This window comes from Schistocerca piceifrons, chromosome 4, assembly GCF_021461385.2.
Source record: "Schistocerca piceifrons isolate TAMUIC-IGC-003096 chromosome 4, iqSchPice1.1, whole genome shotgun sequence".
Classification (NCBI taxonomy): domain Eukaryota; kingdom Metazoa; phylum Arthropoda; class Insecta; order Orthoptera; family Acrididae; genus Schistocerca; species Schistocerca piceifrons.
This window is the reverse complement of record NC_060141.1, coordinates 144,989,388-145,010,947: the sequence shown is the minus strand read 5'-3', so window position 1 is coordinate 145,010,947 and position 21,560 is coordinate 144,989,388. Positions and strand designations below refer to the sequence as shown.

Below are 21,560 nucleotides of genomic sequence, written 5' to 3'. Positions count from 1 at the left end.
CGGTTATATGCAGCCTGTAGCAACGAATGAAAATGTGTACCGAGGCCTGGATTCGAACTGGGGTCTCCTGTTCACTAAGCAGATGCGCTAACCATTCCGCCACCCTGGCACTGTGGTTTTACACAACTGCATGGACTATCCTAGCACCCCTCTCTCCTCAATCCAGATTCCCAGTCACGCCTCAGCCCACTTGGTATTCCTTATGAATGGGAATTTGGATTTAAGTTGGAGGGGTGTGTTAGAGTAGTAGTCCGTGCAGTTGTGCAAAGCCACTGTGCCAGGGTGGCGTAGTGGTTAGTGCATCTGCCTAGTTGCCTCAAATCCGGCTTTGGTACATGTTTTCATTCATCGCTTCAGTCTGCATATATACATCACAGATGTTTGCGACTTGATAAGGTCTCTGGAACCATACAGTTTCATTTGAACTAGTCATGTGTTGAATACTTTTAGATTCCTGAACCCTGACTAATTTCGAACACATCGTGATAGTTTACATTCAATGTGGATGATTCTGCGGGTGATTAATGTTTCAGCTGCATTGCGTGGTAGAGTAACCTCGAAGACCTGAGGTGAGATTCTAGTATAGCTGCGACGGACGCTACTCTGATGAACGACCAGAAAAATTTAATACCTTAGGAAGGTGCTTATTTCGAGTGTGTGGAATACGTAATTTTGAAACTAACACTAAAGGAGTTGCTAGTATAACTATGGTACTTTTTCGTCATTCCGGTATAATGTATCAAGTTTGGCGCACTACGTGCTGAAATAACTACCTATACTGGAAGCAAGAAGCTTACTAAATACGTGTAACGTAATTCTTTAGTTTTATTCAGAGTATAGCAGATCGAAGTACTGTCAAAAAATGCGTACTGTTGGGGTAATGGGCAGTAACTGCAAGCAAAGTGTGCACTATCCTCGTGTTAATCCGCGGTGAATATAAATTATTAAAGGGTGGGCAGGGAACGCTTTAAATCGGTTTTTGATTAAAGGAATAAATTTTTTAATACACATGTGAATAGTTTTCGTCATTCCAATGCAAACTACTATTCGAGTATTTTTTATTTGTTTTAAACTACAACTTTTCCCTAAATTTCCTAACAGTATCGGAACTCGATGATCATGATTCCCTGGATATTGACCTTCAAAATCGGCATCAGTAATCTAAATTAAAGCTTTTTGCACAAAGCTAATTATTGTTCAGTTCTACGGAGCATTAACCAGTCATCTGATCGTTAAGTCATGCACTGAGGAAAACAAAAGAAATGATCGTATAGCATTAATGCCCGGGAGTCGTCATCTGGGGAAGTTCCACCGCCGAGGGTCGAGTCTTCGCAGTGGAGCCCATATTAGTCGACTTGCGTGTCGCTGATGATGAACTGATAACACAAAACCCAGTCTCCGAGCGGAGAAAATCTCCGACCCGGCGGGGAATCGAACCCGGGCCTGTTGCATGGCAGTCAGAGGCGCTGACCACTATTTTTTTTTTTTTTTAAATCTCATTTTGTTCGTTTTCGTTCGTTCTATCTGCTCCTGGCCGACGTCACAAGACACCCGTTTCAGTTCGTCGTTGATCCGTTAACTCAGTTTTTTTATTACAGAGGGCAGCGAACCCTCTGACCGAACACGCTGAGTTACCGTGCCGGCACCACTTAGCTAAGTCATATACTGTCACAGTTATGAGGAGAAATGTACTTGCTGAAAGCCAACTGCTTTGAATTAGTCCGCCCCTTTTTTCCCAGGACAGATACAGTTTTCAGACAATCAAGGCGCCTGGGTGTTAGGCTTGCCGCTACAAGCAGAGCGGGCTGAGCTGCCTATACACCAGGCGCTTAACTGGAATACCATCCGGTATACTAAGCAAGAGCGAAGATTCTAGTCGTAGAGTTCTGAGGAAGTCTTTACGGAGACCAAACAGTTAAGACCATCAGTCTCATATTCAAGTGCCACCCCCCACCCCACCCCATCCCCGCCCCAAAACGAAAGCAATGTTCCCATTCTGCCTGCGTATAGAGTAAGTAAATTCTGTGTGTAAGTGTGAGAAAGTGTTCGGAATATTTGTGTATCATGCATGTGAGGCAGAATATGGGAAGCAACACGGTATACAGTTAGTGGGATTTGGGGAACCGACTAAAAACCATATCCAGGCCGGCCGACAAGCCGGTCCTTCGGTATCCGCCGGGCGGATTCGATGTGGAACCGGCATTTCTCCCCGTCCCGGAAGCGGTCGCGTTAACACGCGCGGCTACACGGGCGGGTGCTAGTCGTAGAGATGGTGAATGTTTACTTGTAGCAGACGTTACGACCATCGTTTCTGAATACATTTCCTCATGGCGCCGGTCGCTGTGGCCGAGCGGTTCTAGGCGCTCCAGTCCGGAACAGCGCTGCTGCTAAGGTCGCAGGTTCGAATCCTGCCTCGGGCAATGATGTGTGTGATGTCCTTAGGTTAGTTAGATTTAAGTACTTCAAGTCCATGAGACTGATGACCTCAGATATTAAGTCCCATAGTGCTTATAGCCATTTGAACCATATCCTCGTGGCTTATAATTTCCTGATCACCTACCTACGAGTCGCTGTTTCGATTAATGTCGTGACGTCGCATATTCCTTCTACGCAAGGCTTTTGGTGAAGAGTAACACCCAGAATATTTGTGAATTATAGCTGATAATCTTCGGTTTATCTTTATGGCCACCTGACACGAAGATTTTGTATTCGAAGCGTAATGAAGGGGTTATGATGTGATTGGCAGTCCTCTCTTTTAATGGTCAGACGTGATTGACTGGACCCTGCTCTTACGTCCCCTTGCAGTCCAACACTGGGCCATTGTCACACACGAAAGCCCCACAGATTTGGATATTACAAGACTCGACCAGCCAGACAAGCAGAGACCCACCTTGGGGTACCTTCTAACCCCACTCAGGCTCTCTCTCTCTCTCTCTCTCTCTCTCTCTCTCTCTCTCTCTCTCAGGAGTACGTGACATATCCGTGTCTTTCATAGACATCACTCAACGTCTGATGCTGTTCATGCAACTTACATACCCTACCAGGTCTGGTAACACCAAACACGAAAAACTCTAAAGGTACTCTGGTGGCCTTTCTACCTGTCACAGAGAATTAAAACTCTTATTACCATATCCACACATGCCGTGTACGGGTATGAAGTTACATTGACGTCGTCGCGTGTCTTCTGGTTGCTTTACTTCTTTTTGTCAGGCAGTGTATATAAGGTACGCACGCCTGTTACCCTACTTGTTGTGGATGAAATGTGGGAAATATGAAATGCCTCGAGCAATTTCAACATATTTTGATATACACAGAACGCAAGTGTCTGAAGTTGGAATGGTAGAGGATCAGACTTTTGTGGTACCCGCGTTTGAAGAGGTAATGGGAACTCTGCGTGGAAAAATTAAAAGTCTGAGATGACAAAGAATTTGCAAGAGCAGCTGAATGGAATGGATATCGTATTCAAAAGATCTTATTGATGAAAATCAACGAAAGTGTGTAGGAGTGTAGCTGTATTGAATGAAGCAGTGCTGATTGAATTAGATTAGGAAATGGGACACCAAAAATAGTATTTCGGCAGAAAAATGACTGATGACGATTGAAAGGATAAAAAACTGACACTGGCAACAATAAGAAAAGCTTAGTGAAAAAAGAGAAATTCGTTAACATACACTCCTGGAAATTGAAATAAGAACACCGTGAATTCATTGTCCCAGGAAGGGTAAACTTTATTGACACATTCCTGGGGTCAGATACATCACATGATCACACTGACAGAACCACAGGCACATAGGCACAGGCAACAGAGCATGCACAATGTCGGCACTAGTACAGTGTATATCCACCTTTCGCAGCAATGCAGGCTGCTATTCTCCCATGGAGACGATCGTAGAGATGCTGGATGTAGTCCTGTGGAACGGCTTGCCATGCCATTTCCACCTGGCGCCTCAGTTGGACCAGCGTTCGTGCTGGACGTGCAGACCGCGTGAGACGACGCTTCATCCAGTCCCAAACATGCTCAATGGGGGACAGATCCGGAGATCTTGCTGGCCAGGGTAGTTGACTTACACCTTCTAGAGCACGTTGGGTGGCACGGGATACATGCGGACGTGCATTGTCCTGTTGGAACAGCAAGTTCCCTTGCCGGTCTAGGAATGGTAGAACGATGGGTTAGATGACGGTTTGGATGTACCGTGCACTATTCAGTGTCCCCTCGACGATCACCAGTGGTGTACGGCCAGTGTAGGAGATCGCTCCCCACACCATGATGCCGGGTGTTGGCAATGTGTGCCTCGGTCGTATGCAGTCCTGATTGTGGCGCTCACCTGCACGGCGCCAAACACGCATACGACCATCATTGGCACCAAGGCAGAAGCGACTCTCATCGCTGAAGACGACACGTCTCCATTCGTCCCTCCATTCACGCCTGTCGCGACACCACTGGAGGCGGGCTGCACGATGTTGGGGCGTGAGCGGAAGACGGCCTAACGGTGTGCGGGACCGTAGCCCAGCTTCATGGAAACGGTTGCGAATGGTCCTCGCCGATACCCCAGGTGCAACAGTGTCCCTAATTTGCTGGGAAGTGGCGGTGCGGTCCCCTACGGCACTGCGTAGGATCCTACGGTCTTGGCGTGCATCCGTGCGTCGCTGCGGTCCGGTCCCAGGTCGACGGGCACGTGCACCTTCCGCCGACCACTGGCGACAACATCGATGTGCTGTGGAGACCTCACGCCCCACATGTTGAGCAATTCGGCGGTACGTCCACCCGGCCTCCCGCATGCCCACTATACGCCCTCGCTCAAAGTCCGTCAACTGCACATACGGTTCACGTCCACGCTGTCGCGGCATGCTACCAGTGTTAAAGACTGCGATGGAGCTCCGTGTGCCACGGCAAACTGGCTGACACTGACGGCGGCGGTGCACAAATGCTGCGCAGCTAGCGCCATTCGACGGCCAACACCGCGGGTCCTGGTGTGTCCGCTGTGCCGTGCGTGTGATCATTGCTTGTACAGCCCTCTCGCAGTGTCCGGAGCAAGTATGGTGGGTCTGACACACCGGTGTCAATGTGTTCTTTTTTCCATTTCCAGGAGTGTATAATATAAATTTATTGAGAAGCCTTTCTCTGAAGCTATTTGTTCAGAACATAACCCACTACGAAAGTGAAACGTGGACGAAAAGTAGTTTAGACAAGAAGAGAATAAAGTTTTTTAAATGTGGTGCTGCTGTACAGTGCTGAAGATTAGATGAGTAGATCGAATAACTAATGAGAACACACTGCATCGAATTGGCGGAAAAGGAAATCTGACGGATCTTGACTAAAGAAGTGTGATGGGTTGACGGGGAAAATTATTAGACAGGAAGATACCGTTAGAGTGTAATTGTGGGCTTTGGGGTGTGATGCTAGTCGAATATAAAGAAAAGAACTGTATAGAATATTGTAGGAGGAGCTAATAAACGTGCAGAGCACCCGTTTTCCATGCTTTAATGTTCTGAAAAATGACTGAGCGCCAGTGGGTAAACTAATTAGATAGCGAGAGACAGTTAAAACCCCCTTTGTCTGTCATAGGTACCGCAGTAAACAAAAAATCCTATTTTCGAAGTCATATTTTTAAGTTAATACTTTTTAATGTAAAATTAATTTCTGGAACACTGACTTAGAATTCCTGCAATAGCAAAATGGCTCATTAAAAGTTGAGTAAAAACACTTCAAAACATTAGAAACACGAATTAATTAATAATTAATGAAAATTTATTTTAGCAATTGGTATTTTATGTAGCGCAGCAATGAAAAAAGATCTCGTCCGCAAGGAAAAGAGCACTTAAAGATCACACAGAGGTAACAAGTTGGAATCTCGACGCTGGATTTCTGATCATAGGGAATTTTGTAGTACACCACAAATAATATTTTAACAAGCATAGCAGCACATATGTCTTGCGTCAATTTCATGTCTGTTTGTAGTACTGTTTTTAGGTTAGAGGGTCTCGGGAAAACACAAGAAGGGCTTCAGTCACAAACGGTGCAGGCTGAACACAGGAAGAACGCAGATACAGGAACCTTGGTATAACATTTGCAAATTGTTGTAGCTATTTTGGGGAAGTACCAGAGCTCCATGCTCTAGTAGAAAGCACTAAGGCTCAAATCGTTATGGGCACTGAAAGCTGGCTTAAGCCGGATGTAAGCTCAGCCGAAATTTTTGCGAAGAACCTAAAGATGTTCTGAAAGGATAGGTAAACAAGGTTGGCGGTGGCGTGTTTGTTGCTGTCAGAAGTAGTTCAACTTGTCGCGAAATTGAATTAGATACTTCCTGTGGGAAGAGGTCATTGTTGTCAATCGGAATAAAATAATAATTGGATCCTTTTACCGACCTCCCAATTCAGATGATACAGTTGCTGAAAGATTCAAAGAAAACTTGAGTTTGGTTTCAAACACGTACCCGACTCATACGATGATAGTTGGTAGTGAATTTAATTTACCCTTGATATGTTGGTGAAAATACATGTTTAATTCCGGAGGTACGCATAAAATATCATCCGAAATTGTGCTAAACACATTCTCTGGAAATTATTTCGAGCAGTTTTTTCATGAGCCCACGTAAATAGTAAACGGTTGTGAAAACACACTTGACCTCTTACCAACAAATAATCCTGAGTTAATAACGAGCATCAAAACCGATTCAGGGATTAGCGAACAGAGGGTTGTCGTAGCAAGAGTGAATATTGTAATCCCCAAATCCGCGAAAAATATATCTATTCAGAAAAGCAGATAAAAATTCACTTGATGCCTTCCTGAGAGAGAATCTCCACTCATTCCAAATTAATAATATAAATGTAGACCAGATGTGGCTTAAATTAAAAAAAATAGTATCGGCAGCAATTGAGAGATTTATACCAAATAAATCAACAAACGACGGAGCTGATCCTCTATGGTACACAAAACGGGTTAAGACACTGTTGTAGAAACAACGAAACAAGCATGCCAAATTTAAACAGACGCAAAATCCCCAAGATTGGCGATCTTTTACAGAATCTCGAAATTTAGCGCGGACTTCAGTGCGAGATGCCTATAACAGTTTCCACAACGAAACTTTGTCTCGAAACCTGACAGAAAATCCAAGGAGATTCTGGTCGTATGTGAAGACACAATTAATGACTTCTCTGCGCGATAGCAATGGAGATGCTATCGAATACAGTGCTGCCAAAGCAGGGTTACTAAACACAGCCTTCTGAAATGCCTTCACAAAAGAAGACGAAGTAAATATTCCAGAATTCGAACCGAGAACAGCTGCCAACATGAGTAACATAGAAGTAAATATCCTGGGAGTAGTGAAGCAACTCAAATCACTTAATAAAAACAAGTCTTCTGGTATAGACTGTATACCAATTAGGTTCCTTTCAGAGTATGCCGATGCATTAACTCCATACTTCACAATCACATACAATCGTTCGCTCGACGAAACATCCGTACCCAAAGACTGGAAAGTTCCACAGGTCACACCAATATTCGAGAAAGGTATTAGGAGTAATTTACTAAATTACAGGCCCATATCGTTAACGTCGATACGCAGCAGACTTTTGGAACATTTACTGTGTTCGAACATTATGAATTACCTCGAAGAAAACTGTCTATCGACACACAGTCAACATGGGTTTAGAAAACATTGTTCCTGTGAAACACAACTAGCTCTTTATTCACATGAAGTGTTGAGTGCTATTGACGAGGGATTTCAGATCGATTCCGTATTTCTGGATTTCCGGAAGGCTTTTGACACTGTACCACACAAGCGGCTCGTAGTGAGATTGCGTGCTTATGGAATATCGTCTCGGTTACGTTACTGGACTTGCGATTTCCTGTCAGAGAGGTCACAGTTCGTATTAATATCGAGTAAAACAGAGGTGATTTCTGGCGTTCCCCAAGGTAGTTTTATGGGCCCTTTGCTGTTCCTTATCTATATAAACAATTTGGGAGACAATCTGAGCAGCCGTCTTTGGTTGTTTGCAGATGACGCTGTCGTTTATCGACTAATAAAGTTATCAGAAGATCAAAACAAACTACAAAACTATTTAGTAAAGATTGAATGGTGCGAAAAGTGGCAGTTAACGATAAATAACGAAGAGTGTGAGCTCATCCACGCATGTGCTAAAAGGAACTCGTTAAACTTCGGTTACACGATAAATCAGACTAATGTAAAAGCCGTAGATTCAACTAAATACCTAGGTATTACAATTACGAACAGCTTAAATTGGAAAGAACACGTAGAAAATGCTGTGGGGAAGGCTAAAGAAAGACTGCGTATTATTGGCACGACACTTAGAAAATGTAACAGACCTTATAAGGAGACTGCCTACACTAAACTTGTCCGTCCTCTTTTAGAATACTGCCGCGCGGTGTGGGATCCTTACGAGATAGGACTGACGGAGTAATCGAAAAAGATCAAAGAAAGGCAGCACGTTTTGTATTATCGAGAAATATGGGAGAGAGTGTCACAGAAATGATACAGGATTTGGGCTGATCATTATTAAAAGAAAGGCGATTTTTGTTGCGACGGAATCTTCTCAGGAAATTACAATCACCAGCTTTCCCCTCCGAATGCGAAAATATTTTTTTTGACACCGACCTACAGAGGAAGAAACGATCACCACGATAAAATAAGGGAAATCAGAGCTCATACGGAAAGATATAGGTGTTCGTTCTCTCTGCACACTATACGAGATTGGAATAATAGAGAATTGTGAAGGTGATTCGATGAACCCTCTGCCAGGCACTTAAATGTGATTTGCAGAGTATCCATGTAGACTTAGAGAGATTCAGTCGTGGATAAAGCACGTGGTAGGCTTCGGTTTATTGGTTAATCAACATGATCCTTTTAATCGTTACAACACCATAAGCATTTAAGCCTCGTTGACCGCCCAGTGTCCTTATTCAGGGCTGCACTGAACTTTCCACTCCTCTTTCTCAATCTCCCCATTTCTTCCGTCTCTGTTTTTACTCCGTGCAGCCAGATATTCCTAGGTCTACCTACTGAGCCATTGCCTGATGGCACCAAATGAAATGCTACGTCTCTCATCTTTCTCTTATGTGAAAAGCCAGCTCAAGTCCTCATGGTGCCAAAAACGTTCGGTTCTTAGTACAGGTGTTCGAAGTATAAAACTTTCCAGTCGATTTTGTTCAATAGGTGGTCCACCACGAGACCGCGGAAGATATACCGGTAAACAATAAAGCTCACAATAAGTAGAAGTAATTACGATTTTCATGGTGACACACGGAGTACGTGCCAAAGGATATTTCCGTTGCATCATCTATTCGAGTTTCTTATCGTCCTATTCACGAAAGAAGCGTAGAAGAATGACTGGACGTACGCCTTTGTGCGAGGGAGCTGTCGTTTACTATTTTATGATCTGCTGGATTTCTTCGGGATGGATATGGGTCTGAAGAACATTGGTAAGTGCTATTCTGAAACTCGGTTCTTAAAATTTAAGTAGGTGCTCGTGAACGTCTTTCTTATTGTCTGATAGTTAAGAATTTTCAGCATTTCCATTACTCTCTAGCCGGTCAAACAAGCCTGTGAACATTCGAGCCGCCCTTGTTTCTATTCATTTGACGTCCCTGTTAGTATGACCTGACACAGGCCTCATCCATTTTAATACTGCTAAAGTATGGGGACATTTGTGTTTTGTATCCAGTCTCTTTCAGAGAGAAACTGCAGTTTCACAATATCTTACCAATGAAGCGAAACTTGCCGTTCGCCTTACCTACAACGGAGCCATATGGCGCTCCAGTGCATATTTTCACACACTGTTACTCCTAAATAATTACATGACGTTACTGACTATAATTTGACTATTCAGCTCGATACTCAAAGGATATAATACTTCAGTCCGCAACCGCTCTGCGCAGGTCGCAGGTTCGAATCCTGCCTCGGGCATATGTGTGTGTGATGTCCTTAGGTTGGTTAGGTTTAAGTAGTTCTAAGTCTAGGGGACTGATGACCTCAGATGTTAAGTGCCATAGTGCTTAGAGCCATTTTTATATAATACTTTTATGTTCCTTAAAGTAAGCAAATTTGAGTTTGTCTATATTTAGAACAAGTTGCCTGTGTTTGTACCAGGTCGATATTTTGTCGAAATCTAACTGGATATTACTGTAATTTTTCTGGATATAATTTCCTCATATATAATTGGATAAAAATACAATTAAATCAATACAATGAAATGAATACCCTTAGCTGTATACGGGCGTTGATATACGTCAACGGGGACTCGAACCCGTGATCTCCTGCTTACATGGCAGACGCTCTATCCATCTGAGCCACCGAGGACACAGAGGATAGTGCGATTACAGGGACTTTTCTCTGGCACGCCTCGCGTGAGACCCAAATTCCCAACTTATTGTCCAGCACTATATTCGTAGTGCCCCTGCCCATTACACTCATTACTCGCGGCTTTGCCAATTCCCGTAAGAGTTCGGGCAATGTGTGTGCATCCAGCACAGAAGAACAAGGTCAATGGTCGGTTAGCCTTAACTATATATGAAGATGGTATCTGTTCTTTCGGACATGTCTGAAAGAACAAATACCATCTTCATATATATAATTGGATATCCTGCGAGAAGCCTGAGATTGTAACTAACGTTAGCCTCTAAGTCATTGATGTATAACACGAACAGGAAAGGCTCTATTTGCAACTCCTGCGTGCGGCTGGTCCCTGCGGAGGTTCCAGTCCTCCCTCGGGCATGTGTGTGTGTGTGTGTGTGTGTGTGTGTGTGTGTGTGTGTGTGTGTGTGTGTGTTTGTTTGTTTGTCCTTAGGATAATTTAGGTTAAGTAGTGTGTAAGCTTAGGGTCTGTTGAGCTTAACAGTTAAATCGCATAAGATTTCACACCACTCCTGCGACACGCCAAATATTATTCCATTATCTGTAGATGGCTCTCCGTCCAGGGAAGCTTCAGTCCAGCCATAAACCTCATTATATTTCCCATGTGAACATATTTTCATTAGAAGCCGTCCATGTGGTACTGAATCGAAAGGATTTTCGAAGGTTCAGAAACACCAAATCAACTTGTTTTCTGTGTCAGTAGTATTGAGAGGGCGGCCGCGGTGGCCGAGCGGTTCTAGGCGCTTCAGTCCGAAACCGCGCGACTGCTACGGCCGCAGGTTCGAATCCTGCCTCGGGCATGGATGTGTGTGATGTCCTTAGGTTAGTTAGATTTAGGTAGTTCTATGTTCTAGGGGACTGATGACCTCAGATGTTAAGTGCCATAGTGGTCAGAGCCATTTTTTTTAGTAGCATTGAGGATACCTGCTGAGAAGAGAGGGGAGTGTAGTTCCGCGTCGTCGATGCTTCCTTTTTTGTAGATGGATGTATACTCTGCTTTTTTTTCAATGACGAGCAATATCTTTGTTATGAAGTTCGGTAAATTACAGTCAGTACTGGGATTCAATCATCCACATACACTCTACAGAACTTGACAAGGATTCCATTTGGCGCTGGACGTCACTGGGTTTTACGGATTTAAGCTGCTTTTGAGCACCACTAATATTGAGACTTCCTGGCAGATTAAAACTGTGTGCCGGACCGAGACTCGAACTCGGGACCTTTGCCATTAGCGGGCAAGTGCTCTACCAACTGAGCTACCCAAGCACGACTCACGCCCCATCCTCACAGCTTTACTTCTGTCAGTAACCCGTCGCCTACTTTCCAAAATTTACAGAAGCGAACCTTGCAGAACTAGCACTCCTGAAAGAAAGGAGTGCTGGCTCTGCAAGGTTCGCACATCTTCTGTAAAGATTGGGAAGTAGGAGACGAGGTACTGGCAGAAGTAAAGCTGTGAGGATGGAGCGTGAGTCGTGCTCGGGTAGCTCAGTTGGTAGAGCACTTGCCCGCGGAAGGCAAAGGTCCCGAGTTCGAGTCTCGGTCCGGCACACAGTTTTAATCTGCCAGGAAGTTTCATATCAGCGCACACTCCGCTGCAGAGTGAAATCTCATTCTGGACCACTAATATCGTTTGCAGTGCCACTCTTTTAACAGGAATACAGCTATTTTTTTTTATTCGTGTCAGAAGCACCATGGATACAGGAATATAAAAAAATGAATAGCACACAGAAAAAAAATAATTACAGGCATATGAAAATATATATAAAATATATATACAAATATGTGTGCACAGAAACAAAATGTTATAGGCATTTGGCCCATAAGCGGGCTACGTCGACAGCATTTGGGGTTGCCAACATCAGATCCTCTAAAGTGCAGTGTGAAGTACATTCAGGGCAGTTATACATGTGCTGGGTCGTCTGCACCTCTCCACAGTCGCAGAGATTAGATGTAGTAGAATATCCCCACTTCAGAAGGTTATCTCTTGACCGTGCAGTGTTGGTGCGTAGCCTGTTTAGTGATCTCCAGACCACCCAATCCTCATCGTAACCTGGTGCCAATTCTTCCTTTGGTTCCATCCAGTGCCCTTCTCCCGACCGCTTCCATCTCTCCACCCTAGATCCAGGTTGGTCGCTAAAATCTTCGGTTGCTCTGAGAAAACTGCGTCTAGATTTCAAGCGTTTGGTGGCTGGCTGAGTTTTGTGGAGGGGGTGGCTCTCTGCCATCTCAGCCCTCGCTCTTTCACTATAGGCTGCCGCTTCTCTTCGCACTGCAGGAGGTGCAATCCCAGCAAGATGGTAGAGCTTGTCTGTTGGCGTCGGTTTCAGACATCGAGTGACGAGCCTGCAGGTCTCGTTCAGAGCAATGTCGACCTGTTTAGCGTGGGTAGAGTTGTACCAGACACTGCTTGCATATTCGCCTGCTGGGAAGCAAACTGCTAGTGCTGTGGTCCTCACTACCTCTGGCTTTGCGCCCCAGGAGGAGTTCGTTATTTTCCGAAGAATATTATTTCTGCCGCTCACCTTCATTTTGGTGTTAATACAGTGCTGTTTATACGTCAGAGCCCTGTCTAGGGTTACTCCTAGGTATTTGGGGTTAACGCAGTGTTCGAGGAGTGTGTCCTTCCAGAAGACACGCAGCTTACGGGATGCCTGCTTGTTACGGAGATGGAAGGCGCAAACTTGTGTTTTGCTAGGGTTCGGCTTGAGTTGATTGTCGGCGTGGTACTGGCAGAGCATGTCTAGCGCATCCGTGAGCTTTGTCTCAACATCCTCAAAGGAGTCACCCTGTACGACCATAGCACGGTCATCGGCGTAGATATAGTTTTCCGTACCAGCTGGCAGTGGTTGATCGTTGGTGTATATGTTAAAAAGTAAGGGTGCCAGTACGCTGCCCTGAGGGAGACCATTTTTCTGGGCCCGCCACCTGCTATGCATCCCTTGGAATTCCACAGAGAACCTACGGTTCTTTAACAGACTTCTAACTGTGGATGTGAATTTAAAGTCCCTGGTAATGGCATAAAGCTTCTTCATTAGCAGGCGTAAGTTGACGGTGTCATATGCGGCTGTCAAGTCTATAAAGGCGACACCGGTTATTTTCCGGTTCTCATAGCCGTCTTCAATCAGCTGCGTGAGGTTAATTACCTGAGATGTAGTGCTTTTCCCTGGGCGGAAACCTGCTTGTTGGGGGATTAGGTAGGGTTCTATGGCACTAGAGAGGCGATCCTGGAGTATTCTTTCAAAGATTTTAAAGATATGGCAGAGAAGTGATACGGGTCGGAAATTTCTGGGGTCATCAGCATTTTTGCCTGGTTTTAAAATGGCAATAACTTTAGCCTTCCTCCAGATTGTGGGAATCTGACCTGTTTCCATGCAATTGTTAAACAGTTTCAGTAGCCATTGTTTAACGTTGGGACCTAAGTGTTTAATCTGTTCAACAAAAATCCCGTCCAGACCCGGGGCCTTCCTTAGCTTGCATTTCGCTATGGCTTTGTCCAGATCTGCCATTGTGAGAGGGGTGGCCAGAGTTGAATGGTACAGCTATTGAACGGTTGCAACATTCCTCACTTTTCCATTACGGGGAGCCGAGTAGAATATTCGAAGCACGTACGTTGTTAAAATGGAATGTCTGGGACGTGTGTGTGTTACAGATGATGCGGGAGGCGCCGGAGACGTTGGAGGCGGGGAGGTGGCCGGCAAAGGCAGCAGCAGCGGCAGCGGCAGCGGCAACGTGCGGCTGCGGCGCGAGCTGGGGCTCTTCAGCGCAGTCAGCCTCATCGTCGGCGTCATGATCGGTGGGTGCCGCTGTGCTCCCCCACTCCCCAGCCAGGCTAACTTCTGGCACACCCAATAAATACTACAGCAAAGTGTGCAAAGAGATTGTTGGAAAAAATTCAACCATTATAACTTGCACGAACTGTATTTGCAGTTGCGAATATGAACCACCATCGGCTGTATTAGAATGACGACAATGAAAATTTGCGCCAGATAGGGACTCTAAACACAGATTTCCCTCTTTACACGAGCGGTCACCTTAAGGGGACCACACCCTGCCTATCTGACCAATATTAAATTGGGCAAGTATTTGACCCATTTCTGAAAAAAAAACTATTTGATGCAGGACCTTAATATTTTTACTGTGTGTTACATGATGCTAATAGTCAACTGTACTAAAATCTACTTTACCCATTTTATAGTTTTTAGGAAATACTTCCTTAAATTTATTAACAAAAAATATTAAGTTTTTTTTCTGTAGAAAATATTTTAATGTGTACTTCCTAATGTGGAATATTAATGAATGTAGTACCAGAGGTGGCTTTTTATGTTATGCAGAGTCTCTGCAAATTTCATTCATTTATCTATGATAGTTTCTGATATATTGGGGCATATGTACCGAAAATTTTAGTTTGCGGGAAATTGACTTTCGAGAAAAAACTTTTGAAATTTGTTACTTGCAGTTAATTAAAACTGTCCTGCTGCATATGATGGCTCTTCTTTGGCCTCTAGCAGGTCTTCCAGCATCTTTTTCACCTTCCTGGATGTTTGTCTTGCTTTCTTGGCCATATTAGACGCAGACCTGTCTGCATCGGTTATCCTCATTTTATCGCAATGTTTCAGCCCAGTGATCATATTTTCACCAGGATTATTTCCCAGCTCTTTCACTACCCAACACTCTCCACTATTACCGCAATTGAATGTAATAACAGCAGCATGAACTACTAGTTTCATTGTATGCGTGCCTACAAGTACAGTTTTAGGAAGGCGGTTCCAAATTATGCTGTTGAAACATTCATTTGGGTTCGGTGTCGGCCTATTCAGATATTTCCTTAGAAGGTCAGTATGAGCCAAGTCTCTGAAAATAGGTTTAATAGCTGTTGTAACAGCAGCAGGAAGAGAATGCTGGTGAGAGGAAGATTCTATAGTTGCCTGAGCCCTATTGTATTTGGACCCCGAATTTTCTCCTGATGGACACAATGCGTGACATGGCTTATCATCAGTAGAGAACGTTAGGTATAGGCTTAACTTCCTTGAGCTTCTATATAAATAGCTGTGAAAGAGGTGAGTACGTTTGTAAGCAAGCACTGCAAACGTAAATATAACAAGGACTCCCAATCACACTTGAACAAAACTAACAGCGTGTTTGAAAGCGTGTTGTTTACAAACAGCAGAAACAAAAGAATACCGACCGTTGCATTCCAAGGATATCCAAAACACTCCGGAGTGATTAAAAATCCCTAACGTGCTATTTAGGGGATATAAAGATCTAAAATATATGCAGAAAAGTGGGTGACAGAAAAGTGGAAGTAGTACATAAACACACGTGGTAGGAAAATGCTCTTTAAATGCTCGAAAAAAATTTTTTTTCAGCAAAATCCTTTCAGAGAACTTAAATAAAACCTCAGTCTATCGAAATATGATGAAAACCGAAAGTCGATTTTTTTCGACCTGAACCACGGTGTGGTCCCCTTAAGTGATTCGGCTATCCGTGCACGAATCAAAGCCAGACCCAAACTTCCATATATCATCCATGTATTACGGCACGACCTGTACTCGTACGTTACGTACATTCCCGCCCAGGAAGGACATATTTATTGAAAATCGAGGGCCTGCTACTAACGAATAAATACCAAATATCAGTGCGTGTGTTCCTAACTTTCAGACCCACTGACTAAAATTGTGTAGGTTAACTTTCACTGTCTTAGCTGCAACAGAAGTATTTTTTCCTAGCGGAAACCCGAGGAACACATTTTTGAATGTTCAACCTTTTCATCGTGTGCAGCTGCTGCAACTGTTGGGCATCACCATGAAAATTTCAGCAAGTCAATGCAGCAGTGTGCAGCAGCTTGTAACCATCAGAATATAGGGATGTGGTTAGTTCACTATATTCCACAGTATAACATAATATTGCCAAAATGCATGGTAATTACTGAATGATCATTTTACTATTTATGACAGTAGAGAATATTTCGTAATTACTTGTTTTAGTCAATAAAATTAAGCCAAGTGAAAAAAGTTTGTTTTGAAAATGGGTACATATTTTTGCTTGTATCTTGTATCTAAAATTATTAAAAAGTACCTAAGAGTATTACCACATAAATATCAGTTTTCTTTCCTCCAGAAAAAATTCAGATCTGAAAGGGCTAAGAAGTACAATGTAATGTTCATTCGGACATGAATACATGCATGCCTGAAGAAACATTACATCGTATTCTTATTAACACAGCACCGCTGTCTTGTAATACGACTTGCATTTTAAGAGATGTTGTCGTAGACGTCACTCCGAAGACTAATTTGACGAGGCCGTCCACGATAGTCTATCCTGTGCAAGCCTCATCATCTGCGAATGACTGCTGCAACCTACATCCATTTGAAACTCCTTGCTGAATTCAACCCCTGATCTCCCTCCGCAATTTTGTAGACCTTCATTACAAATTAACTCAGAAAGTGTCTTGTCATCCAATCCCTTCTATTAGTCAAGCTGTGCCATAATTTTTTTCGTCCTCAGTCGACCGATAGAACTTTAGCATTGTTTTGGAACGCCACATTTCAAAAGCTTCTGTTCTCTTCCATCCTGTTATATTATCATTCCACATTCGCCTTAATATATGTCTACTATCAAGACGTAGTTTTTAGTTGGTGACGTAGTATCTCTGGAGACTTAATAACACATTTCTGTTTCATGTTCACACATTTCTCTATTTTCAGAAAAGCTCTTCTTGCTACTGCAAGTGCACATTTCTTATCATCCCTACCTCCATCTTCGTCAATTGCTTCGCTGTCCAAATCATAAAACTCATCTATTACTTTTACTGTCTCATTTCCTAACCAGCATGGACTGACTTAATCTGACTTCCCTAGGTTACCTTGTTATAGTACTGTGTTCATCTTATAAGCTCTTTTCAAGGTACCATGCATTCCATTCTCATGGTCCTGCATGTCCTTCGATGTCTCTGACATTAAAATGTCATCCGAAAATATTTAAATTTTTATTTCCCCCTGATCTTTAATTACTTCTCCAAATTCGTCTCTAGTTTCGTGTACTGCTTGTACCGTGTAGAGATTAAATAACAAGGAAGACAACTTTTCAACTCTGTCTCAGTGGTTTAATGAATGTAATCTGTGTTAACACTGGCTGGAAAAGTTACGTGTTATAGGCAATGCTATCCTCTGCGTATTGCAGTGGCTGTCCTGAAATTAGCATATACCAGACAGCAGGACATATTATTTTGTACGAGAAATAACAAGATTCATTCGATGCACTCTCCCTCCAGCATTTCCCCCCAATAAGCTTCAATTGAAGTAGACATCACAAAAAACTTAAAAATAGAACAGAAATGTGCCGGCCGGTGTGACCGAGCGGTTCTAGGGACTTCAGTCTGGAACGGCACGACCGCTACGGTAGCAGGTTCGAATCCTGCCTCGGGCATGGATGTGTGTGATGTCCTTCGGTTAGTTAGGTTTAAGTAGTTCTAAGTTCTAGGGTACTGATGACCTCGGAAGTTAAGTCCCATAGTGCTCAGAGCCATTTGAACCATTTTTTTTTTTTTTTTTTTTTTTTGAATTAGGGAGAGAGAATTGATGGGTATGAAAATGGCTCTGAGCACTATGGGACTTAACATCTATGGTCATCAGTCCCCTAGAACTTAGAACTACTTAAACCTAACTAACCTAAGGACAGCACACAACACCCAGTCATCACGAGGCAGAGAAAATCCCTGACCCCGCCGGGAATCGAACCCGGGAACCCGGACGCGGGAAGCGAGAACGCTACCGCACGACCACGAGCTGCGGACTTGATGAGTATGAGAGACTTACAGTGATGGACTAGTGGATGTGAGCAAATTACAGTTAGGGGAGCTTGTAGGAGTAGAGTTTATTTTTATATGTCAAATAAATTAATCAAAGTGAATCAGGATAGTAATACTTACCCGCCTCCATAGCATTCGGTAAGCTGCAAAGGCATTTCGTGTAGTGCCAAACGGCGACTACCTCGGGAGTCTTGTCCAATAGAACAAGCGCCTTGTAAGCCACTTCCTGTGAACGAGTTAGATTTTCTTAAGATTCTTCCTATGAATCTGTCTGGCATCTGCTTTTCCTACTCTTTCTTTTACTTCATCAATCCTCTGCAGGTTATTCTGCAAGACGATACGTCTTCTGCCGTTGCCACTTTCTTATAGACAACCGTTTCATCTGAGAACAGTCTTAAGGGGGGTAGGACGTGAAACGGGCCGACTTGGAGCAGGAGAGGCACCACAGGACATTTTAATTTACACTGTCTATACTTTTACAAATAAATTCATAAAACTTTGTCACCATGACCAGGAAGGATTCAGAATTCAGACTCATAACAGAGGAAGTTCAAAAACATAACAAAACAATTTTTTTTACATGTGAAATTTCATCATTTTTTCACTTAGTATTAGCTGCATTTGTTGCTGTAGGTACACTTTCCTTCAGAAGTAAGGAAGATTCTTCATGAATTTTGCACAGCATACAAACCATACTTACAGGTGTATGAAACTCTAGAATTTCCCAAATCCGTTAAAAACTGTGGTAAAAATTGAGATAATTAACTATAAAATTAGAGTTTTCTCTAAACACGAAGTTTAAAACGTAACAGCCCATTCATTTTTCCATAGATTAAATAAATTCTAGAGTTTCATACACCTTTAAGTATGGTTTGTAAGCCGTCCAACATTCATCGAAGAATCTCTCTTACTTATGAAGAAAAGTGTACCTATAGCAACAAATGCAGCCAACAGTAAGTGAAAAAATTATGAAATTTCACATTTAAAAAATGTTATTTTTTCGTGTTTTTGAACTTCACTGCTATGAGTGTGAATCCTGAATCATTCCTGGTCATGATGACAAAGTTTTATGAATTTATTTGTAATAGTACAGACAGTGCGAATTAAAATGTCCTGTGGTGCCTCTCCTTCTCGAAGTCGGCCCGTTTGCCGTCCTACCCCTCTTAAAGAGCTTCCAATTGTGTCTACTAGATCATCTGTATACACAACAGTAACGGTCTTGTCACACATCTCTGAGGTACTACGGAAGTTACCTTGACATATATCGATTTTGTTCCATAAAGAGTGACATGTTGAGTTATATCCGAAAGGAAGTCTTGCATCCAGGGGAAAAATCTGCTCCGATACTCGGTAAGTTCGTATTTTTTCACTAAACGACAAACCACGACGGTGTCAAATGCCTTCCCGAGGTCAAGGAACACGGCATCAACCTGAGCGGCGTTGTCTGTGGCGCCATGGATCTCGTGGCGGAACAGGGCGACCTGAGTTTCGCAAGATTTCTTTTTGCGGAGTCATGTTGATTTTTGTAAAGGTGATTATCACTCTACAAATATGTGAGCATAAAATATGTTCGATAATTCTACAAATCATGTCAGTCTGCAGTAGTGTGTGTGTGTGTGTGTGTTGATAGCCGTGGCTGGTGTGCCGCAGGTTCCGGGATCTTCGTGTCGCCGACGAGCGCGCTGGAGCGGTCGGGCTCTGTGGGGCTGTGCCTCGTCGTGTGGGCCGTGTGCGGCGGCATCTCCCTCGTAGGTGAGTACTCCGCCCCTGCCTCTCACGTTTGCTCGCCACGGTCGTAGGGTTCCTTCTGATTTATTAATAAATCGCCTAATGCCCACCACTTACAGCTTGTAGAGCTCGCAAATGTAAACCGCATACTTCTCAAGGTGCTAGAGAATTTCCCAACGTCGATGAATTCCTTAGTAAACTGGACGCAGCAACTGAAGATTTAAAAAAAGTATTTACACAGCCACATGCGCCAACGCAAGCATTCGGGTGAAAGTACACTACTGGCCATTAAAATTGCTACACCAAGAAGAAATGCAGATGATAAACGGGTATTCATTGAAAAAATATATTATACTAGAACTGACATGTGATTACATTTTCACGCAATTTGGCTGCATAGATCCTGAGAAATCACTACCCAGAACAACCACCTCTGGCCGTAATAACGGCCTTGATACGCCTGGGCATTGAGTCAAACAGAGCTTGGATGGCGTGTACAGGTACAGCTGCCTATGCAGCTTCAACACGATACCACAGTTCATCAACAGTACTGACTGGCGTATTGTGACGAGCCAGTTGCACGGCCACTATTGACCAGACGTTTTCAGTTGGTGAGAAATCTGGAGAATGTGCTGGCCAGGGCAGCAGGCAAACATTTTCCGTATCTAGAAAGGCCCGTACAGGACCTGCAACATGCTGTCGTGCATTATCCTGCTGAAATGTAGGGTTTCGCAGGGATCGAATGAAGGGTAGAGCCATCTGAAATGTAACGTCCACTGTTCAAAGTGCCGTCAATGCGAAAAAGAGGTGACCGAGACGTGTAACCAATGGTACCCCATCCCATCACGCCGGTTGATACGCCAGTATGGCGATGACGAATACACGCTTCCAATGTGCGTTCGCCGCGATGTCGCCAAACGCGGATACGACCATCATGATGCTGTAAACAGAACCTGGATTCATCCGAAAAAATGACGTTTTGCCATTCGTGCAGCCAGGTTCGTCGTTGAGTACACCATCGCAGGCGCTCCTGTCTGTGATGCGGCGTCAAGGGTAACCGCAGCCATGGTCTCCGAGCTGATAGTTCATGCTGCTGCAAACGGCGTCGAACTGTTCGTCCAGATGGTTGTCTTGCAAACGTCCCCATCTGTTCACTCAGGGTTCGAGACGTGGCTGCACGATCCGTTACAGCCATGCAGATAAGGTGCCTGTGTCATCTCGACTGCTAGTGATACGAGGCCGTTGGGATCTAGCACGTTGTTTCGTATTACCCTCCTGAACCCACCGATTCCATATTCTGCTAACAGTCGTTGGATCTCGACCAACGCGAGCAGCAGTGTTGCGATTCGATAAACCGCAATCGCGATAGGCTACAATCCGACCTTTATCAAAGTCGGAAACGTGATGGTACGCATTTCTCCTCCTTACATGAGGCATCACAACAACGTTTCACCAGGCAACGCCGGTCAACTGCTGTTTGTGTATGAGAAGTCGGTTGGAAACTTTTCTCTTGTCAGCACGTTGTAGGTGTCGCCAGAGGTTCCAACCTTGTGTGAATGTTCTGAAAAGCTAATCATTTGCATATCAGAGCATCTTCTTCCTGTCGGTTAAATTTCGCTTCTGTAGCATGTCATCTTCGTGGTGCAGCAATTTTA

General features: G+C 43.8%; 1 protein-coding gene and 1 non-coding gene across 3 annotated transcripts in view; both read left to right on the top strand.

The window, feature by feature from the left end:
* LOC124795246 (b(0,+)-type amino acid transporter 1-like) overlaps positions 1–21,560 on the top strand; it is a 410,036-nt gene that overhangs the window by 283,064 nt on the left and 105,412 nt on the right. For both annotated transcript variants that reach the window (XM_047259180.1, XM_047259181.1), the window contains 2 exons: positions 14,020–14,163; positions 19,828–19,929. In XM_047259180.1, coding sequence (XP_047115136.1) covers positions 14,020–14,163; positions 19,828–19,929 — 246 coding nt within the window. The remainder of the gene's footprint in view (positions 1–14,019; positions 14,164–19,827; positions 19,930–21,560) is intronic.
* On the top strand, positions 11,844–11,918 carry Trnap-cgg. The gene has a single exon. It is a non-coding gene; the product is annotated as a tRNA-Pro (tRNA).